The sequence below is a fragment of the Pongo pygmaeus genome, chromosome 3 (genome assembly GCF_028885625.2).
Source record: "Pongo pygmaeus isolate AG05252 chromosome 3, NHGRI_mPonPyg2-v2.0_pri, whole genome shotgun sequence".
In the NCBI taxonomy this organism is placed as follows: Eukaryota; Metazoa; Chordata; class Mammalia; order Primates; family Hominidae; genus Pongo; species Pongo pygmaeus.
The window spans coordinates 39,749,389-39,776,408 of record NC_072376.2 but is presented as its reverse complement, the minus strand read 5'-3'; the positions used below and the strand labels follow the sequence as shown (position 1 = coordinate 39,776,408).

At 42.8% G+C, this 27,020-nt stretch overlaps 1 protein-coding gene across 1 annotated transcript in view; it reads right to left on the bottom strand.

Moving 5' to 3' along the window:
- Positions 1 to 12,561: 12,561 nt before the first annotated feature.
- Positions 12,562 to 27,020, bottom strand: part of CHRNA9 (cholinergic receptor nicotinic alpha 9 subunit) — a 28,239-nt gene continuing 13,780 nt past the window's right edge. The window contains exons 5-6 of the mRNA XM_054485221.1: positions 18,351 to 18,883; positions 12,562 to 13,799 (exon numbers count right to left, since the gene is read on the bottom strand). Coding sequence (XP_054341196.1) covers positions 13,258 to 13,799; positions 18,351 to 18,883 — 1,075 coding nt within the window. The 3' untranslated portion in view covers positions 12,562 to 13,257. The remainder of the gene's footprint in view (positions 13,800 to 18,350; positions 18,884 to 27,020) is intronic.

Below are 27,020 nucleotides of genomic sequence, written 5' to 3'. Positions count from 1 at the left end.
AACCTTTAGAGAGAACACGTCCCTCCCAACAACTTCATTTTGGATTTCTAACCTCTAGAACTGTGAGGCAACGTGTTTCGGTTGTTTCAAGCCACCTTGTTTGTGGCACTTGGTTGCTACAGCCCTTGGACAATGTCCACCGTGATGATGGAATGTGAAGATAAATAAGACACAATTCCTGTCATCACAGTGGCTGCAATCTAGAAGGCACAGCTGTGGACATTTTTGAATTACAGATTTTTAGTGTGTCATAAGTGTGAATATAAAACTCTGTCCACACTATAGAGACAATGCAAAAAAGGGGGTAACTAACACACTGGAAGTATACAGGAGAAGCTTTGAGAAAAAAGATAATTTTTTTTTTTTTTTTTTAAGATGGAGTCTCCCAGGCTGGACTGCAATAACCCAATCTTGGCTCACTGCAACCTCTGCCTCTCGGGTTCAAGAGATTCTCCTGCCTCAGCCTCCTGAGTAGCTGGGACTACAGGAGTATGCCACCACGCCTGGCTAATTGTTGTATTTTTAGTAGCCCGGGGTTTCGCCATGTTGGCCAGGCTGGTCTCGAACTGCTGACCTCAGCTGATCCACCTGCCTCGGCCTCCCAAAGTGTTGGAATTATAGGCATGAGCCAACGCGCCTGGTCAAAAGATGAATTTTTCCAATTCTTTAATTTTTTTCTTTTATTATTTTTTTTTAAGAAACAGGATCTCACTCTGTCACCCAGGCTGGAGTGCAGTAGTGCCATCATAACTCACTGTAATCTCGAACTCCTGGGCTCAAGTGATTGGAACTACAGGCATGTGCTGTCAGGCCCAGCGAACTTTTTAAAATTTTTTTGTAGAGACGAGGTCTCGCTATGTTGCCCAGACTGGTCTTGAATTACTGGCCTCAAGTGATTCTTCCACCTCAGCCTCCCAAAGTGCCGGGATTACAGGCATGAACCTTCATCTCATTGTGAACTACCTTTTAATACTGTTTGCTAGTTATTCTTGATGGGGTTGTTTACTCTTTTGGATCAGTTTGTAAGAGTGTTTTGAATATTAGCAGTATTTATGGTATATTTAAGTCTATCAATTTTCCTTTGGCTTTTTCATTGACTTTTTATATTTTTTTAAAGAGACAGGGTCTCACCATGTTGGCCAGGCTGGCCTCAAACTCCTGGCCTCAAACGATCCTCCCACCTCAGCCTCCTAAATTGCTGGGATTACAGGCATGAGCCACCAGACCCAACTGACCATTTTTAATTATATCTTTTGTCACATGACATTTTGGAGTTTTATGTAGTCAAATATGTCTATCTCTTTTTTTAATAGTGTCTGGTTTCTAGTATTTGATAAGGGAATCTCGTCTGCCTCTTACATGTAGTTTCCTAGATTTTCTCATAGAATTTATATATATTATTTTGTTTTTTACATTGAAGTTTTGATCTATCTTGAATTAATTTTTATATCTTATATAAAACAGGCACCTGAAATTATTTTATTTTTTAATAGACAGCCTTTCCTCACTGATTTCAGCTACTCTCATGACCATATATTAAATTCTCACATGCACTATGAGCCATTTCTGGGTTCTCTGTTTTCTCTATTCATTTCCACTGTTTTTTCTCTTTTTTTTCTTTTCTTTCTTTCTTTCTTTTTTTTTTCTTTTCATGGTAATGGTGAGTCTATTCCTAGCTCTGTCCCAACTTGATTTGCTTACCATGACCTCCAATTTCCTCTCAAGCAAGAACCCCTCACAGCCTTCTTTTGCATATTTTTCTTGGCTATTGGCATTTGGTATTCATCTTTCCATATAAACCATATAAGGCTTAGGGCCTCAGGTGAAGGTCCATGTCTAGCTCAGCAGGAGTTGAGTCACATGCTCAGAGAGGCAAGTCAGCTTTGCTTCTCCTTTTTAAACCATTAAACACCAAAGTTCTTATTTCCATACCCGCTTCCATGCTGAATACCCTGACTGCTCTCAGGGCGTCTCAGACCCTCACAACAGAACAGGTCTGATTACTTTGCCTGAAAGAGATTGAAGGGTGATTGCTCTCTAAGCCAAGGACACGATTTACACTCCTGGGGTCAACAGGGAGTGAAATATGCAAAGGCATCCTAGAACAGCAGAAAAGAAAACACACACACACACACATTTTTAATCTCTGCTGTATCATATTAAGGAAGTTGGATTTTATCCTGTAGGTATTTAGCCATTTTAAAAGTTTTAGGCAAAGGAGTCACAAGATCAGTTTGACTAGGATGGAGTCAAGGGGGAAGCAGCTGGAGGCCCAGTTAGGCTGGCGCTGCAACAGGCCAGGCAAAGAGGATAAAGATCTAGAATAAGGCAATTGTCAGAGAGAAAAGCGGACAGATTTGAAAACCTCTTAGCAAGTAAAATTGTCAGGATCGGTGAGAGGTTTGATTTTAGGTTAGATAATAATCTAGGAAGACTACCCAATTTCTAGGCTGGTTGATGGAGGTGACAGTAATACAGCTAAATGACACAGAAAACACAGCAGGAGGAGGAGACCTGGGTGGCAATATAGATAATAAACTTAGTTTGGGATGTGTTGAGTTTGAAGGTCTGTGAGAAGTGGAGATACTCAGAGGACATGAAGATTCTGTTGGGTTTGGAGCTAAGGGGAGCTCAAGATTGGACAAGCGTTTTTGAGAACCTTCAGGACATACATAATCATCAGGAGAGCTGAGGATGCAACACAGAGGGACGCCAACCTTGACCAGAAGAGGAGGAGTTGGAGCCAGCCAGGGGTTCTGAGAATGTGCCACTTAAGAAGCAGAAAGGGGTAACACAGGCCGGGCGAGTGGCTCTTGCCTATGCCTCTGCGGTGGCAGAGGCGGGTGGAACACTGGCGGTCAGGAGTTCCAGACCATCCTGGCCAACATGGTGAAACCCCATCTTTATTAAAAATACAAAAATTAGCCAGACGTGGTGGCAGGCACCTGTAATCCCAGCTACTCGGGAGGCTAAGTCAGGAGAATTGCTTGAACCCAGGAGGCGGAGATTGCAGTGAGCCAAGATCGTGTCACTGTATTCCAGCTTGGGCGACAGAGTGAGACTCTGTCTCAAACAAAAAAAAAGTAGGGAGGGGGGTAACACAGAAGATAAGACAGAAGTGTTCCAGGAAAGAGAAAGCAGTCAGCTGTGCTGAAGGCAGCAGAGAGGCCTCAGAGGTATCCAGTGGATTTGCAGTTACCAAGTCCATGGTGAATTTGGTCAGAGCAGTTCCAGTTGACTGTGGAGAAAATAAATCGGGTTTTAAACACAGAGTGAGGACAAAGAATGAGGGAATGTGCCAGATGTCTCCCTTTGGTCCTTCCAGATTCATACTCAATGCTTTGCCACTCTGCTGTCTTTCCTGGGCACACAGGCAGCACCAACAGATTCCCATGACTGTTGAGTTTGGCCAACGGCGAGCCCTAGGAGGAGACTGGAGGGAAGGAGTGTGAGATGGGGATATATATATATATCTCCCAACTCCTTCCCTAAGGCTTCTGCCACATTTGCTCAACCAGAAGTCATGGCTTTCCTCCTGGGTCCAGGTAACCACTCCCTCCCACCTCCTCTCAGACCTAGAGTGGTAACAGCTCTGCTTTTCTAGGCCTGGGATTTTCTACTGCCCCTGGTGTTTCTCTGCAACCTGCCCACACCTTTGCAGACAGTCTTTTATTACACCTTCCTCAAATTGTCTTCATATGAACACACCATCTGTGTCCTGCTGGAACCCTGAATGATCCAGGAGGGAAATTTGACTGACAAGAGTAGAGAGACAGAAATACACAAAGGCAAAAGAGGTTTTGTCATGGGGTTTTATTTTTTAAGGGTTGGAGTGGCTTGGATATATTGATAAGCTCATGAAGTTTTAACAGTCAGGTCTTATTTCAAAGGTGTAATCTGAGAGGAAGGAAGAAATAGTCAGAGAGCTCTTTGCTCTCTGGAGTTGGTGACATGTCAAGTGGCCTCACCACAATTGCTTAAGATGTTCTAGAACTTGTGTTACCAGTTTGTCCAAGACAGTCCAGTTGCCAGGTTTGCCCCTGGCTGCATTGGTAAAGTGTTGGTCTGAGCCCTAAGCTGACGGAAAAGGAGACACAGAGGCTAAAGAAGGAGAAAGAACAAAGGTCAGGACCTCAACAAACCCGGACACACCTCAGCGCACTGAGGCAGTCAGACAATAAACAAAGTAGTTGGTGTTTTCTTAAACTTTGCAAGGCTCTGGATCACCCAGCCCTGCTCACCTTGCCAATCTCGACTCTTAAGTCTCTTGGGTCATTGATTTGATTTCACTGCTCTGCCTCAGGGGCCTCCTCTCCCTTTCTCCAACGTCAGGAGCCCTGTTCTGCCCTTGAGCCTGAGCTCCTACCTGCAACCTGGCACTTTACCCACATCTAACCCCGGCCAGCTCTTTCTCACCCTCAGGTCTCATCTGAACCACCACTTTCTCTGCAGGCTGCCCACCCAACCCAAAGCAGTCCCTTGCTTTATTTCCAGAGCACCCTGGCTCATCTTCCATAGTGGCTACCACTTCTTAAAATGCATGGAGGTGAAGAATTTTATTTAGAAAGTCTAATTTTCGGCCGGATGTTGTGGGTCACACCTGTAATCCCAGCATTTTGGGAGGCTGAGGCAGGCGGATCACCTGAGGTCGAGAGTTCAAGACCAGCCTGACCAACATGGAGAAACCCCCTCTCTACTAAAAATACAAAATTAGCCGGGTATGGTGGCACATGTCTGTAATCCTAGATACTTGGGAGGCTGAGGCAGAAGAATTGCTTGAACTCAGTGGGAGGTGGAGGTGGCGGTGAGCCGAGATCACACCATTGCACTCCAGCCTGGGCAACAAGAGCGAAACTCCATCTCAAAAAAAAGAAAGTCTAATTTTCTTACAAGCTTTTTTTGTTTGTTTGTTTCTTTTTGTTTTGACATCTATGTCTTTAATTTGTCTGAAACTTATTTTTGTATACAGTAGTCTGATTGTCTCAATAGCTATACAACATTTACCTTCCCACTTTGCTGTAGTATTTTGTATTTTGTTTGTGTTTTTACTTGCATTGCTTATCCAGCGAACTCCGTACCAAAGCATTGCTAAGAGCAGTTGAATGAAGCATCTCTTCTATTTTTCCCCTTTTCTGTCTTCTTTTGTGTTGGAAATAGTTTACCTTTCCTCGTGTTTCCTTTTTCAATTTAGAAGACACAACTAATATTTCTATACTTTTAAGGCCTTTCCTTAAATTTTTGGCATCCATTCAAATATGATATATTTTACTAATATTAAAAGTAATTTGTGGCTGGGGACAATGGCTCATGCCTGTAATCCCAGCACTTTGGGAGGCCGAGGCAGGCAGATCACTTGAGGTCAGGAGTTCGAGACCAGCCTGGCCAACATGCCAAAACCCCGTCTCTAGGAAAAATACGAAAATTAGCCAGGCATAATGGTGGGCGCCTATAATCCCAGCTACTAAGGAGGCTGAGGCATGAGAATTTCTTAAACCCAAGCGGCGGAGGTTGCAGTGAGCCAAGATTGCACCACTGCACTCCAGCCTGGGTGACAGAGTAAGACCCTATCTCAAAAAAAAATTAAAAAAAAGTAATTTGTTATCTAGACAAAGACCTTAGTGTGGTTTAGGTTCCGTCTTACCTTCCCCTTCTTAATTTCCACATCATTACATAGAGTTTTTGTTCTACCTTATATGAAACATGTCTTTGTATTATTAATAATACTATTGCAATAATTACACTATACACAATCTAGGCTCACTGCAGCCTCTGCCTCCCGGGTTCAAGCAATTCTCACACCTCAGCCTCTAGGGTAGCTGGGATTACAGGGGCACTCCACCATGCCTGGTTATTTTTTGCATTTTTAGTAGAGACAAGGTTTCATGGTGTTGGCCAGGCTGGTCTCAAACACCTGACCTCAGGTGATCCACCCGCCTTGGCCTCCCAAAGTGCTGGGATTACAGGCATAAGCCACTGTGCCCTGCTACAAATTATATTTTATTGATGTTTTTCTCATTGTTTCTTTCTGTATTTTTCTTCCTTCCATTAAGTTCACTTTTGTTCTTATTGAAGTTATTTAAATTAAGGGTCAAGGGTGAGGGCAAGGTAAGTATTGTTATTTTTTTGTACATCTACATTTTTTCTGCAACTGTGAATAGTTCAGCTGAGTGTTCAAATTTTATGTTGACAGTCACTTTTCTTTGGCATTTTGAAGATATTACTCCATGTTTCTTGGCTTCTGTAGTTGCAGATGAGAAGTCTGTTGCCAACTCAATTGCTGTTATTTTGAAGGCAGTCTGTTGCATAATATAGGAGCCTTTTCATGGTCAGCATTTCTGTAGTGATTTGTTGGACTCTCTAACAGCTCTTCCTTTCACCTGGTCATTCATTTAACAATTGTTTGCCGGCTACTGATCGTGTACTAGGCCTGTTATTGTGCACAATGATGGAGAGAATAATGACAGAGCTTCTGGGCCCCAGGCCTGGAGAGGGTCTGAATATATTTGGGGAAGTAGACATGAAAATAAAGAAATGACCGCATAACAAGATAAAGCTTTAATGATGTAGGCTGATTGTGAATTTCTAGAATTCTGGCAAGGAATGTGTTTTTATTCTATTGAGTTTCTCACAGTTTGTAGCACCATGTCTTACCCACTGAAATCACTTAAAAATACTTTAACAATTAACCTGAGTATAACATCTCTTTAATATTTTTCCTTTTCTTTTTTTTTTTTTTTTTAATTGAGACGGAGTCTTGCTCTGTCGCCCAGGCTGGAGTGCAGTGGCATGATCTTGGCTCACTGCAAGCTCCGTTTCCTGGGTTCACGCCATTCTCCTGCCTCAGCCTCCAGAATAGCTGGGACTACAGGCGCCTGCCACCACGCCTGGCTAATTTTTTGTATTTTTAGTAGAGATGGGGTTTCACCGTGTTAGCCAGGATGGTCTCGATCTCCCGACATCGTGATCCACCTGCCTCAGCCTTCCAAAGTGCTGGGATTACAGGCATGAGCCACCGCACCCCGCCTAATATTTTTCATTTTAAAATTATTTTAGCTTTCACTTTTCTCCAGTTTCAAATGCATGGTCGACTACTTACTAGCTATCTCTGCCAGGATTTCCTATGAGAATTTCCAACTCAAGATGCCCTACAAAGAATTCTTTCCTCCAATACCTGGTTCTCTTTTACTCTTCACCTTGATTGTCTGCATTATTCTCAGTGCTATCCTCTCCCTAAGCCTGTATCCAACTAGCCTGTCTATTCTAGGTCATAAATATTTTGTGATCTGTAATCTTAATGCATTTTCTTATTCCCACCATCTTGGGTCAAGCCTTCATTATCACTTCCCTAAACAGGTTAAAAAAAAAAAAATCCCAGTAGATCTCCCTGCCTCTTACCACTTTTCTCTACAGTCTTTTAATTGCCACCATAGTCTTATTTCTTAAACATTGGATACTGAATTGGTTTTCTATTGCTGCTGTAACAAATTACCATAAATTTCGTGTCTTAACCCACATTTGTTATCTTAGAGTTTGGGAGGGTCAGAAGTCTGGAATGGATCTCACTGGGCTAAAATTAAGATATCAGCAGGGCTGCTTTCCTTTTGGAGGCTCTAGGGGACAATCTGTTGCTTTGACTTTTCTGATTTCTAGAGGCTGCTTCTCACACTGTTAGTTCATAGCTCTTTTCCTCCATTTTTCGAAGTCAGCAACATTGGCTGAGTCCTTCTCATGATACCATCTCTTTGGTTCTCTCTCTTCTGCCTCCCTTTTCTACTTAAAAGGATCTTTATCCACCTGGATAATTTAAAATTATCTCCTCACCTCTAGGTCGGTTGATTGGCGACCTTAACTCCTCATTGCCGGGTAACTTAGCACACTCACCAGTCCTTCACATTAGCACTTGGACATCTTTGGTGGACCATTATTCTGCCTACCACAGGTTCAGTACAAATTGAAGATCTCATACCTATAATTCCAGAGTCTTTGGAAGGCTGAGGTGGGAGGATCACTTGAGGCCAGGAGTTCAAGACCAGCCAGGGCAACAAAATGAGACCCCATCTCTACGAAAAATTATTTAAAAATTGAATGCTGGCTGGACAAGTGGCTCACACCTGTAATCCTAGCACTTTGGGAGACTGAGTGGGAGGATTACTTGAGCCTAGGAGTTTGAGACCAACCTGAGCAACATAGTAAAACCCCATCTCTATAAAAAATAAAAAAATTAGCTGGGTGTGGTGATGCATGCATGTAGTCCCAGCTACTCAGGAGGCTGAGATGGGAGGATGACGTGAGCCCAGGAAGTCCAGGCTTCAGTGAGCCATGATTGTGTTACTGCACTCCAGCCTGGATGACAGAGCAAGACCCCATCTCAAAAATGAAAATAAGGCCAGGTGCGGTGGCTCATGTCTGTAATCCCAGCACTTTGGGAGGCCAAGGCAGCCAGATCACCTGAGGTCAGGAGTTCAAGATCAGCCTGACCAACATGGAGAAACCCCATCTCTACTAAAAATACAAAATTAGCCGGGCGTGGTGGTGCATGCCTGTAATCCCAGCTACTCAGGAGGCTGAGGCAGGAGAATCACTTGAACCCGGGAGGCGGATATTGCAGTAAGCTGAGAGAGAGCCACTGCACTCCAGCCTGGGCAACAGAGCAAGACTCTGTCTCAATAAATAAACAAATAAATAAATATAGCAGGACAAAATAGTAAATACATAATGATTATAATTATAGCAAAGAAACTAGACACAGAAATATGATTGAAGGAAAATAATAGTAAATGAATAGTTGTTATTGCTATGATTGTGGAACTTGAGTAATTGTTATTCTTTTTTTTTTTTGAGACAGAGTTTCACTCTTGTTGCCCAGGCTGGAGTGCAAGGGCACTATCTCGGCTCACCACAACCTCTGCCTCCTGGGTTCAAGCGATTCTCCTGCCTCAGCCTCCCGAGTAGCTGAGATTACAGGCATGTGCCACCACACCCGGCTAATTTTGTATTTTTAGTAGAGACGGGGTTTCTCCATGTTGGTCAGGCTGGTTTTGAACTCCTGACCTCAGGTGATCCACCCGCCTCAACTCCCCAAAGTGCTGGGATTACAAGCATGAGCCACCGTGCCTGGCCTGTTATTCTTTTATATCCTGCCCTTACTATAGTGTGGCTGTATAATTAAGGCAGGAACTGCTTGTTATCTACCCAACATCTACTCTCTCCTTCCTTCTTGTAAAGATAGCATTGATTGTCTTTGGGAAGGTAAAACTATTCCAAGATTTTCTTGCATGTGATTCATTTCTAGCTAATGAGCTACAGAAGAAAGTCATAATGTGCTTCTGCTTCTAGGATTTTTTTCTTTTATTTTATTTTATTTTTGATACATAGTCTTGCTGTGTCGCGGAGGCTGGAGTGGAGTGCAGTGACGTGATCTCAGCTCACTGCAACCTCTGCCTCCTGGGTTCAAGCAATTCTCATGTCTCAGCCTCCCAAGTAGCTGGAATTACAGGCACCCACCACCACGCCTGGCTAATTTTTATATTTTTAGTAGAGCTGGGGTTTTGCCATGTTGGCCAGGCTAGTGTCGAACTCCCAACCTCAAGTTGATCTGCCCACCTCGGCCTCCCGAAGTGCTGCTGGTATTATAGGCATGAGCCATTGCGCCCAGCCTAGAATTTTTTTAAATTTTTATTATTATTTATTTTTTTTTTTTTAAGAGGGAAGTTCGGCTGGTATGTCTCTTTGGCCTTCCATTCTTTTTGCTTCCCATTTGGAATGTGGCTGCAAAGCCTACAGATGCAACCGCCTTTCTGTGACGGCGAAGCATCAAGCCTCAGGCTGTTGGGCTTCACTTCCAAATGGAGGAGAGGAAAGATGGAAAGATCCCTGGGCTTTGCAGCTCTGGATTTATTTTTGTGTGAGATGAGCAACCTCTGTTTGCTTAAGTTATGGCTCATAGGGTTTTCTGTTATTCACAGCCAAATACAACTCTAACTGATAAAATTACTTCTGTAATTAAAATAAAATTAAAGAAGAAAAGTTGTCTGATTCCATTCCATGACTAAACAAGGTTTTTGTTCTTCCTTTTTTGTTTTTGTTTGTTTGTTTTGAGATGGAGTTTAGCTCTTGTTGCCCAGGCTGGAGTGCAATGACGCAATCTTGGCCACTGCAACCTCCGCCTCCCAGGTTCAAGCGATTCTCCCAGCTAATTTTGTATTTTTAGTACAAAAATATTTTTGTATTTTTGAGACAGTCAGGTTGGTCTCAAACTCCTGACCTCAGGTGATCTACCTGCCTCACCCTCCCAAAGGGCTGGGATTACAAGTGTGAGCCACCGCACCCAGCCTGGTTTCTCTTCTTCTAAGCTCTGCCCACACTCTTCTTTCACCAATCCCTTCTAATCCTTACCCTCATTTCTTTCTTTGTCTAGCAAACTCTTACTCAACCTTCAAAACTCAGCTTAAGACCGGAAACAGAGGCTCACGCCTGTAATCCCAGTGCTTTGGGAGGCTGAGGCAGGCAGAACATCTGAGGTCAGGAGTTCGAGACCAGCCTGGGCAACACAGCGAAACCTCATCTCTACAAAAATACAAAAATTAGCCAGGCGAGGTGGCACGTGCCTGTAGTCCCAGCTACTCAGGAGGCTGAGGCAGGAGAATTGCTTGAACCCAAGAGGTGGAGGTTGCAGTGAGCCAAGATTACACAGCCTGGGTGATAGAGTGAGACTCCATCTCAAAAGCAAAACAACAAAAAACCTCAACTCAAATGTTAATGTTATACCCTGCAAAGTCTTTCCTAAGCTTTCCCTCAAACAGATTCATCATCATTGTGCCCATGGTGTTTTGTCCGTGATTCTGTGATAGCACGTTTTACACTTGACTATGTTTGCCTATTTCCTTGGTATCTCCTCCACTGAACTGTGAGCAACATGTGAGCAACTGGAGGGTAGAAGCCACGTTTCATACTTGTTCCCTCCAAGGCAGCTAGCATACATAACACTAAGTATATAGTAGGTGCACAACAAATGTTTTCTGGAATGAGTAAACACAAGAATTAAAAAACAATGCCTGCCAGGCGCTTTGGCTCACACCTGTAATCCCAGCACTTTGGGAGGCTGAGGCGGGCGGATCACGAGGTCAGGAGTTCTAGACCAGCCTGGCCAATATGGTGAAACCCCGTCTCTACTAAAAATACAAAAAATTAGCCGGGCGTGGTGGCACGCATCTGTAGTCTCAGCTACTCAGGAGGCTGAAGCAGGAGAGTCACTTGAAACCAGGAAGCGGAGGTTGCAGTGAGCCGAGATTATGCCACTGAACTCCAGCCTGGGTGACAGAGTGAAACTCCATCTAAAAAAAACAAAAAAACAAAAAACAATGTCTATATGTTTAAACCAAACATCATCTTCCCCTTCCTAGGTTGACTCCTGTTTTCTCTCCACCTCTGTTTAACTAGAAAAAGAATAGTTAATGAGTTGGCAGTTAGGGGATGTCTCACACTGTCACCTAGGCTGGAGTGTAGTGGTGCAATCACAGCTCACTGCAGCCTCAGTCTCCTGGGTTCAAGTGATCCTCCCACCTCAGCCTCCCAAGTAGCTGGGACCACAGTTGTCTGTCACCATGCCTGGCTAATTTTTAACTTTTTTGTAGAGACAGGTTTTCTGCATGTTGCCCAGGCTGCTCTGGAACTCCTGGGCTCAGGCAATCTTCCACCTCAGTCTCCCAAAATATTGAGACTATAGGGCTGGGCACAGTGTCATGCCTGTAATCCCAGCACTTTGGGAGGCCAAGGTGGGCAGATCACTTGAGGCCAGGAGTTCCATACCAGCCTGGCCAACATGGCAAAACCCCGTCTCTACAAAAAATACCAAAAAAATTAGCCGGGTGTGGTGGCACACGCCTGTAGTCCCAGCTACTAGGGAGGCTGAAGCAAGATAATTGCCTAAACCTGGGAGGCAGAGATTGCAGTGAGCTAAGATCGTGCCACTGCACTCCAGTCTGGGTGACAGAGTGAGACTCCGTATCAAACAAACAAACAAAACAGAAAAACAGGATTATAGATGTGAGCCACTGCACCCAGCCTTGGATCATTTTAATCTAGGTGGGAATGGGGGGTGGATTTGAAGTCACATTTTATTGAAAGTAGGAAAGAAGTTGAGACATGTAGGAAGTAAATTAGGGCAGAAAGTTCAGAATTAAGAACAAGAATCTCTCAGTCTCTCCTGTGCTAAATCATAATTTGTCATGGCCAAAAGCAGGGTGGCTTTAGCAGATGTAGCCCAACTCCGAGTCCCAGTGCTGAGGGGGGAGTCCCAGCTCCACTTACACCGTGTTGGATGTTAAGGAGGCAGGTCACTTACACCCACCTTTTAAGCCACAGTTTCTTTCTCTGAGAAAGAATAGTAGCACTCGCCTCCCCAACTCACAGAGTCATTGTGAGGATCAAAGTGATCAGGCTTGTGCATAAGAATTGCTGTGACACCCAATGGAAATGTGAATCATGTCGCTTTTATTACATGTAGGAAAAACATAATCCATGTTTGGTGAAAAGTTCAATGAATGAATGGATGAGCCCAGCTTGCTAATCACCTTATTTTAATACAAGACTAAATGCAGGAACAACTTCATCTATCGTATTTTAATCAAGGGTAAATGCAGGAATGACTTCATCTTTTGGGTTTATATAAAACATAACCAACATATACGACATCACCATTATGAAGAAAGCTCTTTTCCCCGTTAAACAGCTGATGCTTAGACTTTCTTTACATGGGACAAAACCTTTTATTCCACTATTTGAGATATGACTTCAAATGCACTATGCCTGAATAAGGTACCATTGAGACTTAAATCATACTGATATATATATGACTATTTCCTTTTTCAAAAGCATGTTTTAATGGGAACTAAGGGGAAAATGAGTTTGGTTTGTTTTGCCTTTTTTGTTTTAAATTTTACCAGTAAAGTGTATTTTGTTATCTGTACTGCCAAGGAGGTAAGTAATTATATAAACTAGAGGTCAGTCACCCACCACTATGATGGGCTATAAAAGGGCTCTTTCCCTATTTCTTCCATCTTCCTACCCTTGAAATTTTGGATCTTTTGCTTAATTTAACAGAGCAGATAGCTTCGACATTGATTTGAAGCTAAAAATAAAAAGCACAGACAACATAACCCCTAAATTATAGATGAACAAAAATCTTGGAAGAACATTGGAATAGATCACAGGGAATTGTATTAATTTCTACCCAGATAGCAAAGCCAATATCTGTGACTAATCCGCTCTTGCTGTGATCAAAATAGTCATCACAAACACCATAATGAAAAAAATCCACATGAAGAATCGGTCTATGACTTTCGCCACCTTCTTCCACTCACTCCCCTTGGAATTGGTGGCCTTGTGGTCTTTGAGGCACTTGGCGATGTACTCAATATTCCTCGTCAGCACTTTGTACTGTGCACAGTAACTCTCGGCCTCCTGAGGGTTCTTACCCTGGCAGCCCAGGTCGTTCTTTAAGCGTTTGTTCATGTCCTTCTTTCTGGAAAGGTCTTTGTTCCTGGCTATTTTCAGGTTAGACTCTGGGAGTTTGCTATAAACTTTCGTGAGGTGGTCTCGCTCTCTACCGTGGTGCAGGCTGAGGCAGCTTTCACCCACATCATAGACAAACAAGACCCTGGACATGTATTTCAGGATGACCACCCTGGCCCAGTGTGGCACCGGCCGGGCCTCAGCCCCACAGAAGTGGATATTCATCACCATGATGGTCAAGGCAGTGGAGGCTGTGATCAGGGCCATCGTGGCTATGTAGTATTTACCTGGAATTAAAATAGCAACAGTAACTGAATTTGCTTTAAAATGGTCCTCATACAGCCACGAGCCACTTAACAACAGGGATACATTCTGAGAAAGGTATTAGTCATTAGGTGATTTTGCTGTTGTGTGAACATCATAGAGTGTACGTACACAAACCTAGATGGTCTAGCCTTCTACAAACCTAGGTTGAACGGTATAGCCTGTTGCTTCTAGGCTACAAACCTGTGCAGCATGTTACTGTATTGAATACCGCAGGCAATTGTACACATGATTATCAAATGGTAAATATTTGTGTATCTAAACATATCTAAACATAGAAAAGATAAAGAAAAATTGACATTATAATCTTAAGGGACCATTGTTGTATACACGGTCTGTCATTTACCAAAACATTGTTATGAGGCACATGACTGTATTTGGCTTAAAAAGAATCAAACACCCTTTCTAAGGAGGTGTTATACCCTAGTGGTTACTAGTATAAACTTTTTTTTTTTTTTTTTGAGACAGAGTCTCGCTCTGTCGCCCACGCTGGAGTGCAGTGGTGCAATCTCAGCTCACTGCAACCTCTGGCTCCCAGGTTCAAGCGATTCTCCTGCCTCAGCCTCCCAAGTAGCTGGGATTACAGGTGCCCACCACTACGCCCAGCTAATTTTTGTATTTTTAGTAGAGAGAGGGTTTCGCCATCTTGGCCAGGCTGGTCTCGAACTCCTGACCTCGAGTGATCTACCTACCCCGGCCTCCCAAAATGCTAGGATTATAGGCGTGAGCCACCACGCCGGGCTATAGTATAGACTTTTGAATCTGACTTCCTGGATTCAAATCCCAGCTTTATCACTCCCTAGACTTTCGGCTTTCAGCAAGGCATATAATCCTGCTAAGCCTCAGTTTCCTACTCTGTAAAGTGGTGGGTGTAATAATAATATCTAACTCGCAGGAATATGAAGAGGCGTAATTGAGATGATACATGTGAAGTTCTCAGCACTGTTCCTGGCTCAAAATTAAAAAGTTTGGAAATGTTTGCTGAGATCATGAGGTGAAAAATTTTTCCACACTCAAAGAACAAACAATTAATGAACTTGACCAGTTCTCAGAATTTGTCTTCAGACCTCATTAATATGAAAGCCAATTACTATTGGGTAAGAAAGGAGACTGTATCCCTATTAGTCTTCAAAATGTGATTATATAAAGCACATGTTGATGAAAAAGTGAAATTAAGGAAGGAAACAATTAAGATAAAGCTACAAATTTATGAAATATAGAACAAAAAGCCAAGAAGATGAATAAAACCAAAAGCAAACTTTTGAAAAGAGTAATAAAATTAATAAACCTTTGATAAGACCACTTACAGGATAGAGAGAGAAATAGAGAAAGGGAAAGAGAGAGAGAGAAGATGGAAAAGACTTATAAAATAGTATAATATTATAAATAACCGTATAGTCGGGCGCGGTGGCTCACACCTGTTATCCCAGCACTTTGGGAGGCCGAGGTGGGTGGATCACTTGAGGTCAGGAGTTGGAGACCAGCCTGGCCAACATGGTGAAACCCGTCTCTACTAAAAACATAAAAAACATTAGCTGGGTGTGGTGGCACGTGCCTGTAATCCCAGCTACTCGGGAGGCTGAGGCAGAAGAATCACTTGAGTCCAGGAGGCAGAGGTTGCAGTGAGCCGAGATTATGCCACTGCACTCCAGTCTGGGCAACAGAGCTAGACTATGTCTCAAAAAATAAAAATAGCTGTATAATAACATATTTGATAATCTAGATGAAACTGCTGGAAAAATGTTAGATGTCAAAATTAGTGCAAGAATAAAGAACACTTTAATAGAAATGGGAATCAATCAAATACCATCCCCCTACCAAAGGTTCCAGGACCAAAAATAATTTATAGGTGAGTTTTACCAAACTTTCAAGGAACAAATAGTTCCCATCTTATGCAACTTGTTCCAGAAATAGAAAAAGAGGGAAAATGCCCAGTTCATTTTGTGAAGTCGATTTGACCTTAATTCCAAAAGTGACAAGAAAAGAAATATTAAAGCCATTTCACTAATCGACATATTTGAGAAAGCTCTACAAAATATTAGCTAACTGAATCCAACAGTGTCTTAAAAGGATAATGTATCATAAGAAAGGAGTTTGGTCCAGTTATACAAAAGAGTTCAGCATCAGAAAACTTACTGATGTAATTCACGACGTTGATGAGTAAAAGAAAACTCACATGATTATCTTAATAGATGAAGACAAAGTATTTGATAATGTTTATCATCTATTTATTATTTGTCAAAAACTCTGAGTTAATATATGAGACCTTTCTTAAAATGGTAAAGGCCATGGGCCAGAAACCTATATCAAGGGCTACATTTGATGCAGAAAACTTAAACATACTTCTATAATATTGTGAGCACACTCCATGGGTACTATGAATAACAAATTATAATTGTTAAATAAATGTTCTCAAGATCTGTGTGCACTTTTCCTAAAAAGATAAATTTCAGCCAGTTGCAGTGGCTCACACCTGTAATCCCAGCACTTTGGGAGGCCGCAGTGGGAGGATCACTTGAGCCCAGGAGTTCAAGACCAGCCTAGCCAACACAGTGAGACCCTATCTTTCTTATTTTTTTCCTTTTTTTTTTTGAGACAAAGTCTCACACTGTCCCGAGGTTGGAGTGCAGTGGTGCAATCTTGGCTCACTGCAACCTTCACTTCCTGTGTTCAAGTGATTCTCCTGTCTCAGCCTCCTAAGTAGCTGGGATTACAGGCATGCACCACCATGCCCAGCTAATTCTTTTTATAGAGATGGGGTCTCACCATGTTGGCCAGGCTGGTCTTGAACTCCTGACCTCAGGTGATCTGCCTGCCTCGGCCTCCCAAAGTGCTAGGATTACAGGCGTGAGCTACCAAGCCCAGCCTTCATTTTTAAATAATAAAAATAAATTAAAATAAAATGTAAAAATACAAATTTAATTTAATTTTAAAAAGATAAATTTCATATTATCATAAAAACAGAACAAGCAATTCCTGTGAGATATCTGTCTTTAGAAATTGTGCCAGCTTGCTATATAATGTCACTACCCAAGAAGAGAATGGGACTGCCCCATGATCTTTCCTCAAACAGGGCTATGATCGGCTGTCATCACTGCCAATCATTTCTGCCTCAGGAGAGGTAATAAAATGCCAATACATCTCCTTTTTATTAGAGGGGGAAAAGCCTTCTGTGTTTAACTCTGAAAAAGAGGGGTGTGTGTGTGTGTGTGTGTGTGTGTGTGTGTGTGTGTGTATGTATTTTGCAAAGAGAGACATAAAAAGGAAGATATCTCCAAATGGAGAAGCCACTGTAGTATCATCTCAATACTGGGTAATTGGACTCAGTAAAGAGTAAAAGGGCAAGGCAACATCTCTTGATATTGGACTCTAAGTTCGTTGGTGTTCTAAAATTTCTCATTATTGCTTACTTTAAGGAACTCAAACTTAGGTCTAGCTTGATTCTGGTAAGCATCTGTTACAGCAGCAAGTCCTTGATATGGAGGTGTTGGATCTCAAGGGTATCCTTGGAGGCAGAAAGTAGATGTTAAAGGGGATAGGAAAGCCCTCAGAACAAGCTAGGCAAGGATAGGGGAGGCAGGGGTGGTATCCTCAGTCTGCACTCCAACCCTTGGAGGGACATTTCATTACTGCAGATTTTTGAAAATGCAGTCTGCTTTGGAATCACCTCAGATTCCCAAATCTTGGCAAAGTTGCTAAATCAAACTCTGTGGGTGTAGGAACTTGCATTTTAATACACTCTCCCACTGCTATTATACCCAGTAAAGATGAGGTTTTTCTGCTAAGGGTAGACGTCAGGCTTAAAAAGCACATCTTTCTGCCATGTTTGCCACTCTTCCCAAGAAGAAAGCCCTTGTCACATGAAATGATAACAGTAGTCACTGTTTACTCAGTACTTACCATATGCCAGGGTGTGCACTAAGCAATGACACAGAAGGAAGCAATCACACAAATTTTCCAGATGATGAAGCAGAGACTAAGAGAACAAGTAACTTGCCTAAGTTTGATCAAGGAGTGAACAGTGAAGTCAGCGTTCAAATGCAGTTTTCTTTGACTTCAAAATCAGGTCTTAACCTCTGGGTCAGTGGATTTCAGACTTCAACAGAAAATGCATCAGAATCACCCAGAAGGCTTGTTAAAACAGGATGCCAGGGCCTTATCTCCAGAACTTCTGATTCAGTAGGCTTTGGGTGGGCCCTGAGGTTTTCTATAAGTTCCCAGGTGATGCCGATGCTGTACATCTGGGGACCACCACTTTGAGAACTACTGCTCTAAAGCATAATGCCTTTCATTGCTCTTTTGTGCAAACCCAGAGACCATAAGACCAGTTTTGATTCCAAAAGGCTTATCTATATTGAAAGATGCTAACTGCAACCACCAGAAAAATTTGAGACAGTCTGTATTGAGTCAAAATTGGCTCCATTTTTTCAAGTTTAAAGGCACACACACAACCTTAAAGGCATGACCCCAGGCACTACAAAGCTGGGCTTGAAGTGGAAGGCACTTGAACTCACCTATCAGGGGCACATTTTCTGAGGCCGGCATGATTTCTGCCACCATTAGCTGAAATACAGTCATGGCCAACAGGATGGTCACTCCCAGGGAGACCTTTTCTCCAGAGGCTGCTGGGAGATAAAAACTCAGAGGAGCCAGAAAAGATATGAGGACACATGGGATGAGGAGGTTGACGATATAGAACGAGGACCTCCTCTTCAGAAGGAGGATGAATGTGACATCCGGGTAAGGCTCAGAGCAGCAGCCATAGGAGATCACATTCTTCACAGCAGGCATGCCGTGGACCTCCCATTCCACATCTTCAATGAAGTCAGAGAGATCTCCGCTGTCCAAGGCATTGAATATGTCCACCTGATTGCCATTGTAGGTCCAGGAACCAAAAGTCAGGTTGCACTGCTGGTTGTCAAAAGGGAAGTAGGTGACATCCACCACACAGGAGCTTTTGGTGATGGCCGGTGCATCCCAGGTGATCAGCCCATCATACCGCAGGACCACATTGGTGTTCACAGGCTCTGAAGATTCATCATCAGCCCTGAAGGTCAGATGAGGAAAATGAAAGCCGCATGCTAGGAGAACTTGCCACCTTCCTTACCCTAGACAGCTCACTGTGCCCATCACTTCAGTGTTTTGGCAATGGACCACCATTTTCCCTGTCACTGTGGCTCGGAAGTCTGGGATCAACTCTAAATTGTCCTTCTCCTCCATCTCCTGTAACTAGTCAGGGCCAAGTTCTCTTGGATTCTTCCTTTAAAGCATCTCTGCTCTCTATCCCTTCCTGTCTATTCCCAGTGCCACTTTCTTGGTCCAGGTGTAATTATTTGAACACACAGACAAAAAGTAAGCCTGTCAATACTAAAATCTGCTTACTCGATTTGTTAACTTTAGGTACTAGAATATTAAAATAAGCTTTTATTGCTATTATAAAAGCTGTACATGTTTATTTGTAACATTTGGAAAACTCAGAGAAAAAAAAGTCATTCACCCATAACTTTAGAGATAGTCACTTATTCCAGATATATCTTATTTTGCTTTATCAATATTTATCCCTTGTATTTTGGGGTACAGAATTTCTATTTTTCTCTAGGGAATTACTCTTTCTCCATTGCCATTGCAAGGCAGAGGAAGTGTTGGTCAAGGTGCCCCAGTGTCCCTGGCCAAAGGCCAGCTGGGTGGCCCAGGCTTGGTCCAACAGATTCACCCTCTCCAGAGTTTAGATCTTAAGCAGAGTGATCCAGAGGCCAAAAGCATCACCCTAGTGATGGCTCCCTGTTCAGAAAAAAACAGACAGTCCCTCCTGTCTTGAACGCTAGAGCAGCCTTGGTTCTGTCCTTTCCAAGAGCTGGTTGTTTACTTTTTCCTTTAATTCAATGAGATGTGCCACATCCTTCTAACAAATTCCTATTTCACAAGGTTGCCAAAGTCAGTTTCTGATGCTTACAACCAAAGAGCCTTAATTGGTACATTTCTGTTAACATTTGGATGCATATTTTTGTAGTCTTCCTTACAATTTTTTCCCCGCAAAGTATATTTTGGCTAAATATGGTGTGGTATTCTGGATTGGATCCTGGAACAGAAAAAGTACATTCATGGAAAAACTGGTGAAATCTGAATAAAGTAGTTTAGTCAATAACATTGTATTAATTTTGGGAAGTATATTATGGTTATGTAAGAGGTAACATTAGGGGGAACTGGGTGAAGGGTATAAGGGAATTCTGCACTATCTTTGCAACTTTTCTATAAATCTAAAAATTATCCCCAAATTTAAAGTTAACTTGCAAAAAAAGAAAAGGAAAAAAAAAAGATGAGACAAAATTTTTAAAAATACGTGGTCACCTGTTCATACTCTTCTACAACATTCTTTTCATGTCTAAATAGCATTCTATTATATTCCACTATATTAGATACACCACAGTTATTTAACCAATCTACTGAGGCTTCACATTATGGTTGGTTCCAGTTTTTGTATTTATAAGCAATGCTGCAGTGGACATCTGTGTAGCTGAGTCTTTACATTTATCCACTGACCCTTTCCTTAAGTTAAATTGGTGAAAAAGGATGTGCTGGGTCAGAACAGGCATGTTTTTGAAGGGAGGTAAGGGATAAAAAACTACATATTGGGCGCAGTGTACACTACTCGGTGACAAGCACACTAAAATCTCAGATTTCACCACTATACAATTCATCCATGTAACTAAAAAATACTTGTACCTCAAAAGCTATTAAAATAAAAAATATATTGGCTGGGCGTGGTGGCTCACACCTGTAATTCCAGCACTTTGGGAGGCCGAGGAAGGCAGATCACTTGAGACCAGGAGTCCGAGACCTGCCTGGCTGACATGGCAAAACCCCATCTCTACTAAAAAAATACAAAAATTAGCCAGGCGTGGTGCCACGTGCCCGTAGTCCCAGCTACTCGGGAGGCTGAGGCAAGAGAATCACTTGAACCCAGGGGGCAGAGGTTGTAGTGAGTTGAGATCGCACCACTGCACTCCAGCCTGGGTGACAGAGTGAGACTCCATCTCAACAACAATAACAACAACAAAAAATAAAATAATGTATGTCTATATATATTTTTTAAAGAACAGGCATGTTTTTAAGGTTTTTATTTTTTCCACTCATTAGAAATTGGGTGCCACAATATTAACTTTAATGGTCTGACTGAGTTCACTCCATACCCCAGAGGAACTTTAATGTGAGTGTTTGTGAAGATAACAAAATGAATTTTTTGAAAATGTGTGAAGCTTCCTCCTGTAACAGTGAGAAATGTGTACAGTTAGCTATCTGAGAAGTGAGAACTAGACGTGGACTGAGAACACTGCTCACCCATCCTACTTCCTTAGTGCAAGAGGAGAGATCTGGGGATCAGAGAGAATCTGTTTGGGGCTAGGACAATTGCATTGGGCAGGATCCCTGTAGGAAATAGATGGCCTACTCCAATTAGATAACCTGAGGAGAGTTTAAGAAAGGGACTGTTCACAAAGGTATGGATACAATGCAGAGAAACCATTCCTGGACATGAAGAGGTGAGGAGAAAGTGCAGTTACCAGAACCTGGAAGGAAAGATTTGCATGAAGAGGGTCACCATGATAGGATTGATGACTTTCTTTCAGGGGACACATCCAGCCAAAGATAACCTCCCAGGAAAAGAGCGAGGGAATCCATACGCTAACCTCACTCTCTCTTCTCCCTGCAGTTGCCCACTGGTGCTCCACATTGGCCAAACCCAACCCCAAGCCAAAGGGCAAGGGAACCTGTTGACCAAAAACGTCACCCCAGCTACTTTGGAGTAGGTTGTGGGTTTTTTTGTTTTTGTTGTTGTTGTTGTTTGTTTGAGATGGAGTCTCACTCTTGTCACCCAGGCTGGGGTACAGTGGCACCATCTCAGTTAACTGCAACATCTGCCTCCTGGGTTCAAGTGATTCTCCTGCCTTAGCCTCCTGAGTAGCTGGGATTACAGGTGGCAGCCACCACGCCTGGCTAATTTTTGTACTTTTAGTAGAGACAGGGTTTCGCCATGTTGGCCAGGTTGGTCTTGAACTCCTGACCTCAGGTGATCCACCCGCCTCAACCTCCCAGAGTGCTGGGATTACAGGAATGAGCCACCGTGCCTGGCCATTTTTTGTTTGTTTGTTTGTTTGTTTGTTTGTTTGTTTTTTGAGATGGAGTATCACCCTGTTGCCCAGGCTTTAGTGCAGTGGCACAATCTTGGTTCACTGCAACCTCCACCTCCCAGGTTTAAGCAATTCTCCTGCCCCAGCCTCCCGAGGTGCTGGAATTATAGGCATGCACCACCATGCCCAACTAATTTTTGTATTTTTAGTAGAAACAGTGTTTCACCATTTTTACCAGGCTGATCCGAAACTCCTGACCTCAGGTAATCCACCTGCCTGGGCCTCCCAAAGTGCTGGGATCACAGGTGTGAGCCACCACACCGGCCTTGAATAATTTAAATACATTATATTAAAAATATTTTTTTTTGTAGAGACAATGTCTCACTATGTTTCCAAGGCTGATATTGAGCTCCTGGCCTCATACGATCCTCCCCAAAGTGCTGGGATTACCAGTACAAGCCACTGCGCCCGGCCAAGACATTATTATTTAATCACTTCATGACCAATATCTTATTGTTTGTCTCCCTAGATTTTTGATCATATCACAGCTCAAAACTTGCAGTGGCTTCCTATAGCCCAAACAATACTTCTGCACCTCCTCAGTTTAGTGTTCTAGATATTCCATGATCTATTCCCACCTCACTTTCTAGCTGTGTGCCTTCTGCTGGTCTCCTTCACTCCTACTCCACCAATCAAGGCTGAAATCCCAACAAACCCTGTGAGTTTCTCTTACTCAAACTCTTTCTTCAACTCATAATAGTCCCCCTCTTCTGCATGTAGCAGTCTAACACATCCTTCAAGACTCTGCTCAGAGGCCACCTCTGTGAAGCCTTCCCTGCCTCTCCAGTCAGATATCTCTCCATCCTTGAAGGACCACAGCACTTCACTTCTGTGTTATAAGGGACTTGCATTTTTATCTTGCATTATAGTTTTTACATATATAGCTTATTAGATTGTTCCTTGAGGTCAGAGACTGGGTCTTAAAATTCTTATTTACTTCTCATAAAAATATCATGGAGATTTGAGTTCAGAACCTGATTCAGGTTTCATAACCTTAGGTGAGTTATATCTCTGTCACTCACCTGTAAAAGTGGGCATTATAATACCTTAAGGCTTCTTTTTAATTTTTATATTAAACAAACTATATATATTAATTTCTATTGCTGCTGTAGCAAACTACCAAAAACCTAAATCTAATGTCTTTTTTTTTTTCTTTTTTTTCTTGAGATGGCATCTCACTCTGTTGCCCAGGCTGGAGTGCAGTGGTGCCATCTTGGCTCACTGAAACCTCCATCTCCTGGATTCAAGCAATTCTCCTGCTTCAGCCTCCCGAGTAGCTGAGATTACAGGCTCCCACCACCACACCTGGCTAATTTTTTTGTATTTTTAGTAGAGACGGGATCTCGCCATGTTGGCCAGGGTGGTCTCAAACTCCTGACCTCAAGTGACCCACCCACCTCAACCTCCCAAAGTGCTGGGATTACAGGCATGAGCCACCGTGCCCAGCCCCTAATGTCTTAAAACAACATAAATTTAGCGTCTTAACAATTCTAGAGGTCAGAAATCCTAAAACCAATGTGAGCAGGGCTGCATTCCTTCTGGAGACTCCAGGGGAAGATCTGTTGCCTTTCCTTTTCCACCTTCTAGAAGCCACCTGCATCCCGTGGCTCAGGGCCCCTTCTTTGCATCACTAACCTCTGCTTCCTTTGTGGCATCGCCTATTCTCATCTCCCTCTTACAAGGACCCTTGTGTTTACAGTAGGCCCACCAGGATAACCTCCCCCATCTCAAATCTTTAATTCAATCATACCTGCAAAGTCTCTTTTGCCATGTAAGATAAATCTTCACAGGTCTTGGGGATTAGGATGTGGACATTTTTAAGGGGGGCATTATTCTATCTGTCACACTTTGTAAAGCCCCAGCTCCATGCAGACACATAGTAAGTGGTCAATATGTATTAAATTCTTCCCCTTCCCTCTGTTTCTAACTGTGTTTTCATGTTCTCAACTAAAACATGAAAAAATTACAGGGACAAAATGTAAGGTGGAGGTTGGGAAGGCATGTTTAATAATATAACCCTCACGGAATATTTAAATTGCTTTCCTCTTACCTTCCCTTTCCTCAGGCACTCAGTGGCCTTCAGGCAATGATATGGTTTGGCTGTGTCTCCACCCAAATCTTATCTGGAAGTGTTGCTCCCATAATTCCTACATGTTGCAGGAGGGACATGGTGGGAGGTAATTGAATCATGGGGGCGGGTTTTTCCTGTGCTGATCTTGTGATAGTGAATAAGTCTCATGAGATCTGATGGTTTTATAAAGGGGAGTTCCCCTGCACACGCTGTCTTGCCTGCCGCCATGTAAGATGTGACTTTGCTCCTCATTCACCTTCAGCCATGATTGTGACGGCTCCCCAGCCATGTGAACTGTGAGTCCATTATATCTCTTTCCTTTATAAGTTACCCAGTCTTGGGTATGTCTTTATTAGCAACATGAAAACAGACCAATACAGGCAGCCCCCTCTCCTCTTCTGTATCTGATCAAAGACTGAGCTAACTTTAGCTGTTTTGCAATTGAGCAAAAATGACTTTCCCAGCCTTGGCTGTAAGAAGCCCATTCCTGGGAACTGGAGAGGAGCAGGCCGGTGAATGAGGGAGCAGGGAGAGTCGCCCAGTGTTTTCAGTCCCCAGAGTGCCTGGAACCTCAGTGTAGACTTGTCTGTTTACTCAGTCCCAGGATCCCTTCTTCGTTCCATCTCCAATGTCTCTTTCACATATTCACTTTTCCTTCCTTTCCATATCAAAAAGAAGTTACCCTCTCTCTCTTCCTGGCTAACTTCCCTTCTGGTCGTGTGAGTCCTCTCCTCCCATGCCTCCTTCAGGATTTTGCCTCCCTTGGTCCCTCTTCTTCTCTCTGGCACCTCTAGCCACTTTCCAACTCTGTTCACGAGTCTCTCCTGCCAAACTCCTTTTCTCCCTGGCCCTTCTACCTCTCATCTCCTTCCACACACTGCTTTCGAAAGTAACTGATACCTGCTGTTGTCCTGTTTCCTCTTGCTTTTATTTATTGACTCCTGCTTTTTGATGTCTTTCTGACAAGTACAACTAGGCAAATCTCAAGACTTCTCCTAAGTCTTCATCTTCTTCAACTCTTCCCAAACATTGGGATTACGGGTTATTCCTAGACATCCTCTCTTCCCTTGGTTTTCATGATATGACTCTCTCACTTCTCCTTCTCTCCCTTTAACCACTAATTCTAAGTTTCCTCTGTAAATTCCTTAAATGTAGAGGTTTTTTCAACTTTATCCTCAGCCATTTTCTTTCCTTCCATGAGTAGTTCTATAGGACTTTAAGGGCTTTTGGCATCTCTATTAGCCCTGACCATTTCTCCAGGTTTCAGATTTGCCTTTGCAATCTCACTATTGGACATTTCCGTGAGGATGTTTCTTTGGTTCCCCAAACTGAACATCAAATTCATCCTTATTTTTCCAAACCTGTTTCTCCTCCCCCTCCTTTATTTCCAGTCTCTTCTGGAAGTCTTGCCATTCTCTAAATCACCTTATAAGGCTAAGGATAGATACATAAGCTGGCCTTAAAGCTAAATTCTAGACAAATTCTTTTGAATACAATAGGGCACCCAGTTCCTCACCAGGTCTAAAATCCAACCATTAAAACTGCTCATTAAAATCCAACCACTGGGGCCAGGCATGGTGGCTTGTGCCTGTAATCCCAGCACTTTAGAAGGCCAAGGCAAGAGGATTGCTTGAGCCCAGGAATTCAAGACCAGCCTGGGCAACAGGCAATATAGTGAGATCTCATCTCTATAAAAATTTTTGTAAAAATTAGCTGTGTGTGGTAGTGCATACCTGTAGTCCCAGCTACTCAGGAGACTGAAGTGAGAGGATCACTTTGTTACCCATGGAGGGTCTCGACTACAGGTCGTCCACGTTCTTGACATTTTGAACAAAGAATTGGACAAAATGCACAAATAAAGCAAGAAAGTACAGAACAATAAAAGAAACAATAAATGCTCAGATTTATTGAAGTGAAACTACACTCCACAGAGTGGGTGTGGGCTTGAGTAGGCAGCTCAAGACCACTGGTTACAAAATCTTCTGGGGTTTAAGTACCCTCTAGACGTTTCCCATTAGTTGCACCCTATGTAAATAAAAACTTGGCCCACAATCAATTGGAGGTGGAAGTGAAGTTACACCCTATGCAAATGAAGATGCGACCTACAACCAATCAGAGGCTGAAGTGAAGTTACACCTCATGCAATGAAGACTTGATCTGTGACCATCTGGAAGCTGAAGTGAAGGCTCCCTGTCTCCAGACCCTATTGAGGAGAATACTGTCTCAACTTGAGTCCAGGAGGTCAAGGCTGCAGTAAGCTACGATCACACCAGGGTACTCTAGCCTAGGTGATAGAGAAAACCACTGCCACCACCCCTGCCAAAAAAAAAAAAAAAAACCTGACCATGAAAACCCTGCCATAATGAATTCAAATTTAAAATTTCTGTAATCCGCATTTTACCTAATCTAAAAATGTCAGGAATCCTTGTAGCCTCTTATACCAGCCACTATACTAACCATACACTAATACTAAACATTCCCACCAGAACTTTGAGTCCCAATTCATTTATTTCTCTACTGATTTACTGAAAGAGCCAGTATCTACTTGAAATGTTACATTGCTAAAAAGCTCACTATTTCTTGGGACAATTCATTGCCGAAGTTATTAGGGAAATGTTCTTTTTTTTTTTTTTTTTTTTTTTGGAGAGCTTATCTTCCCTTTGGCTTCTACTGATTATCTTGGGTTTGTCTTCTGGAACATTTTTCTCTTTTTTCCACCTTACTTTCTCTCTGATTGCCTAAGGTAACCATCATCAAGTCTTCAAGGTCTTCTCTCTTCCAAACTAAGCATCAGCAAATTTTATTGTTCTGTGAAGTGGCATCCAGGCCCATCTCCTTCCTGATCACTCCCTAACCAGTCTAGCCCCATGGATTTGGGCATCAATGGTGACTCTAGATGCTAAGCATCTTCCTGCCTGAGTGTCTTT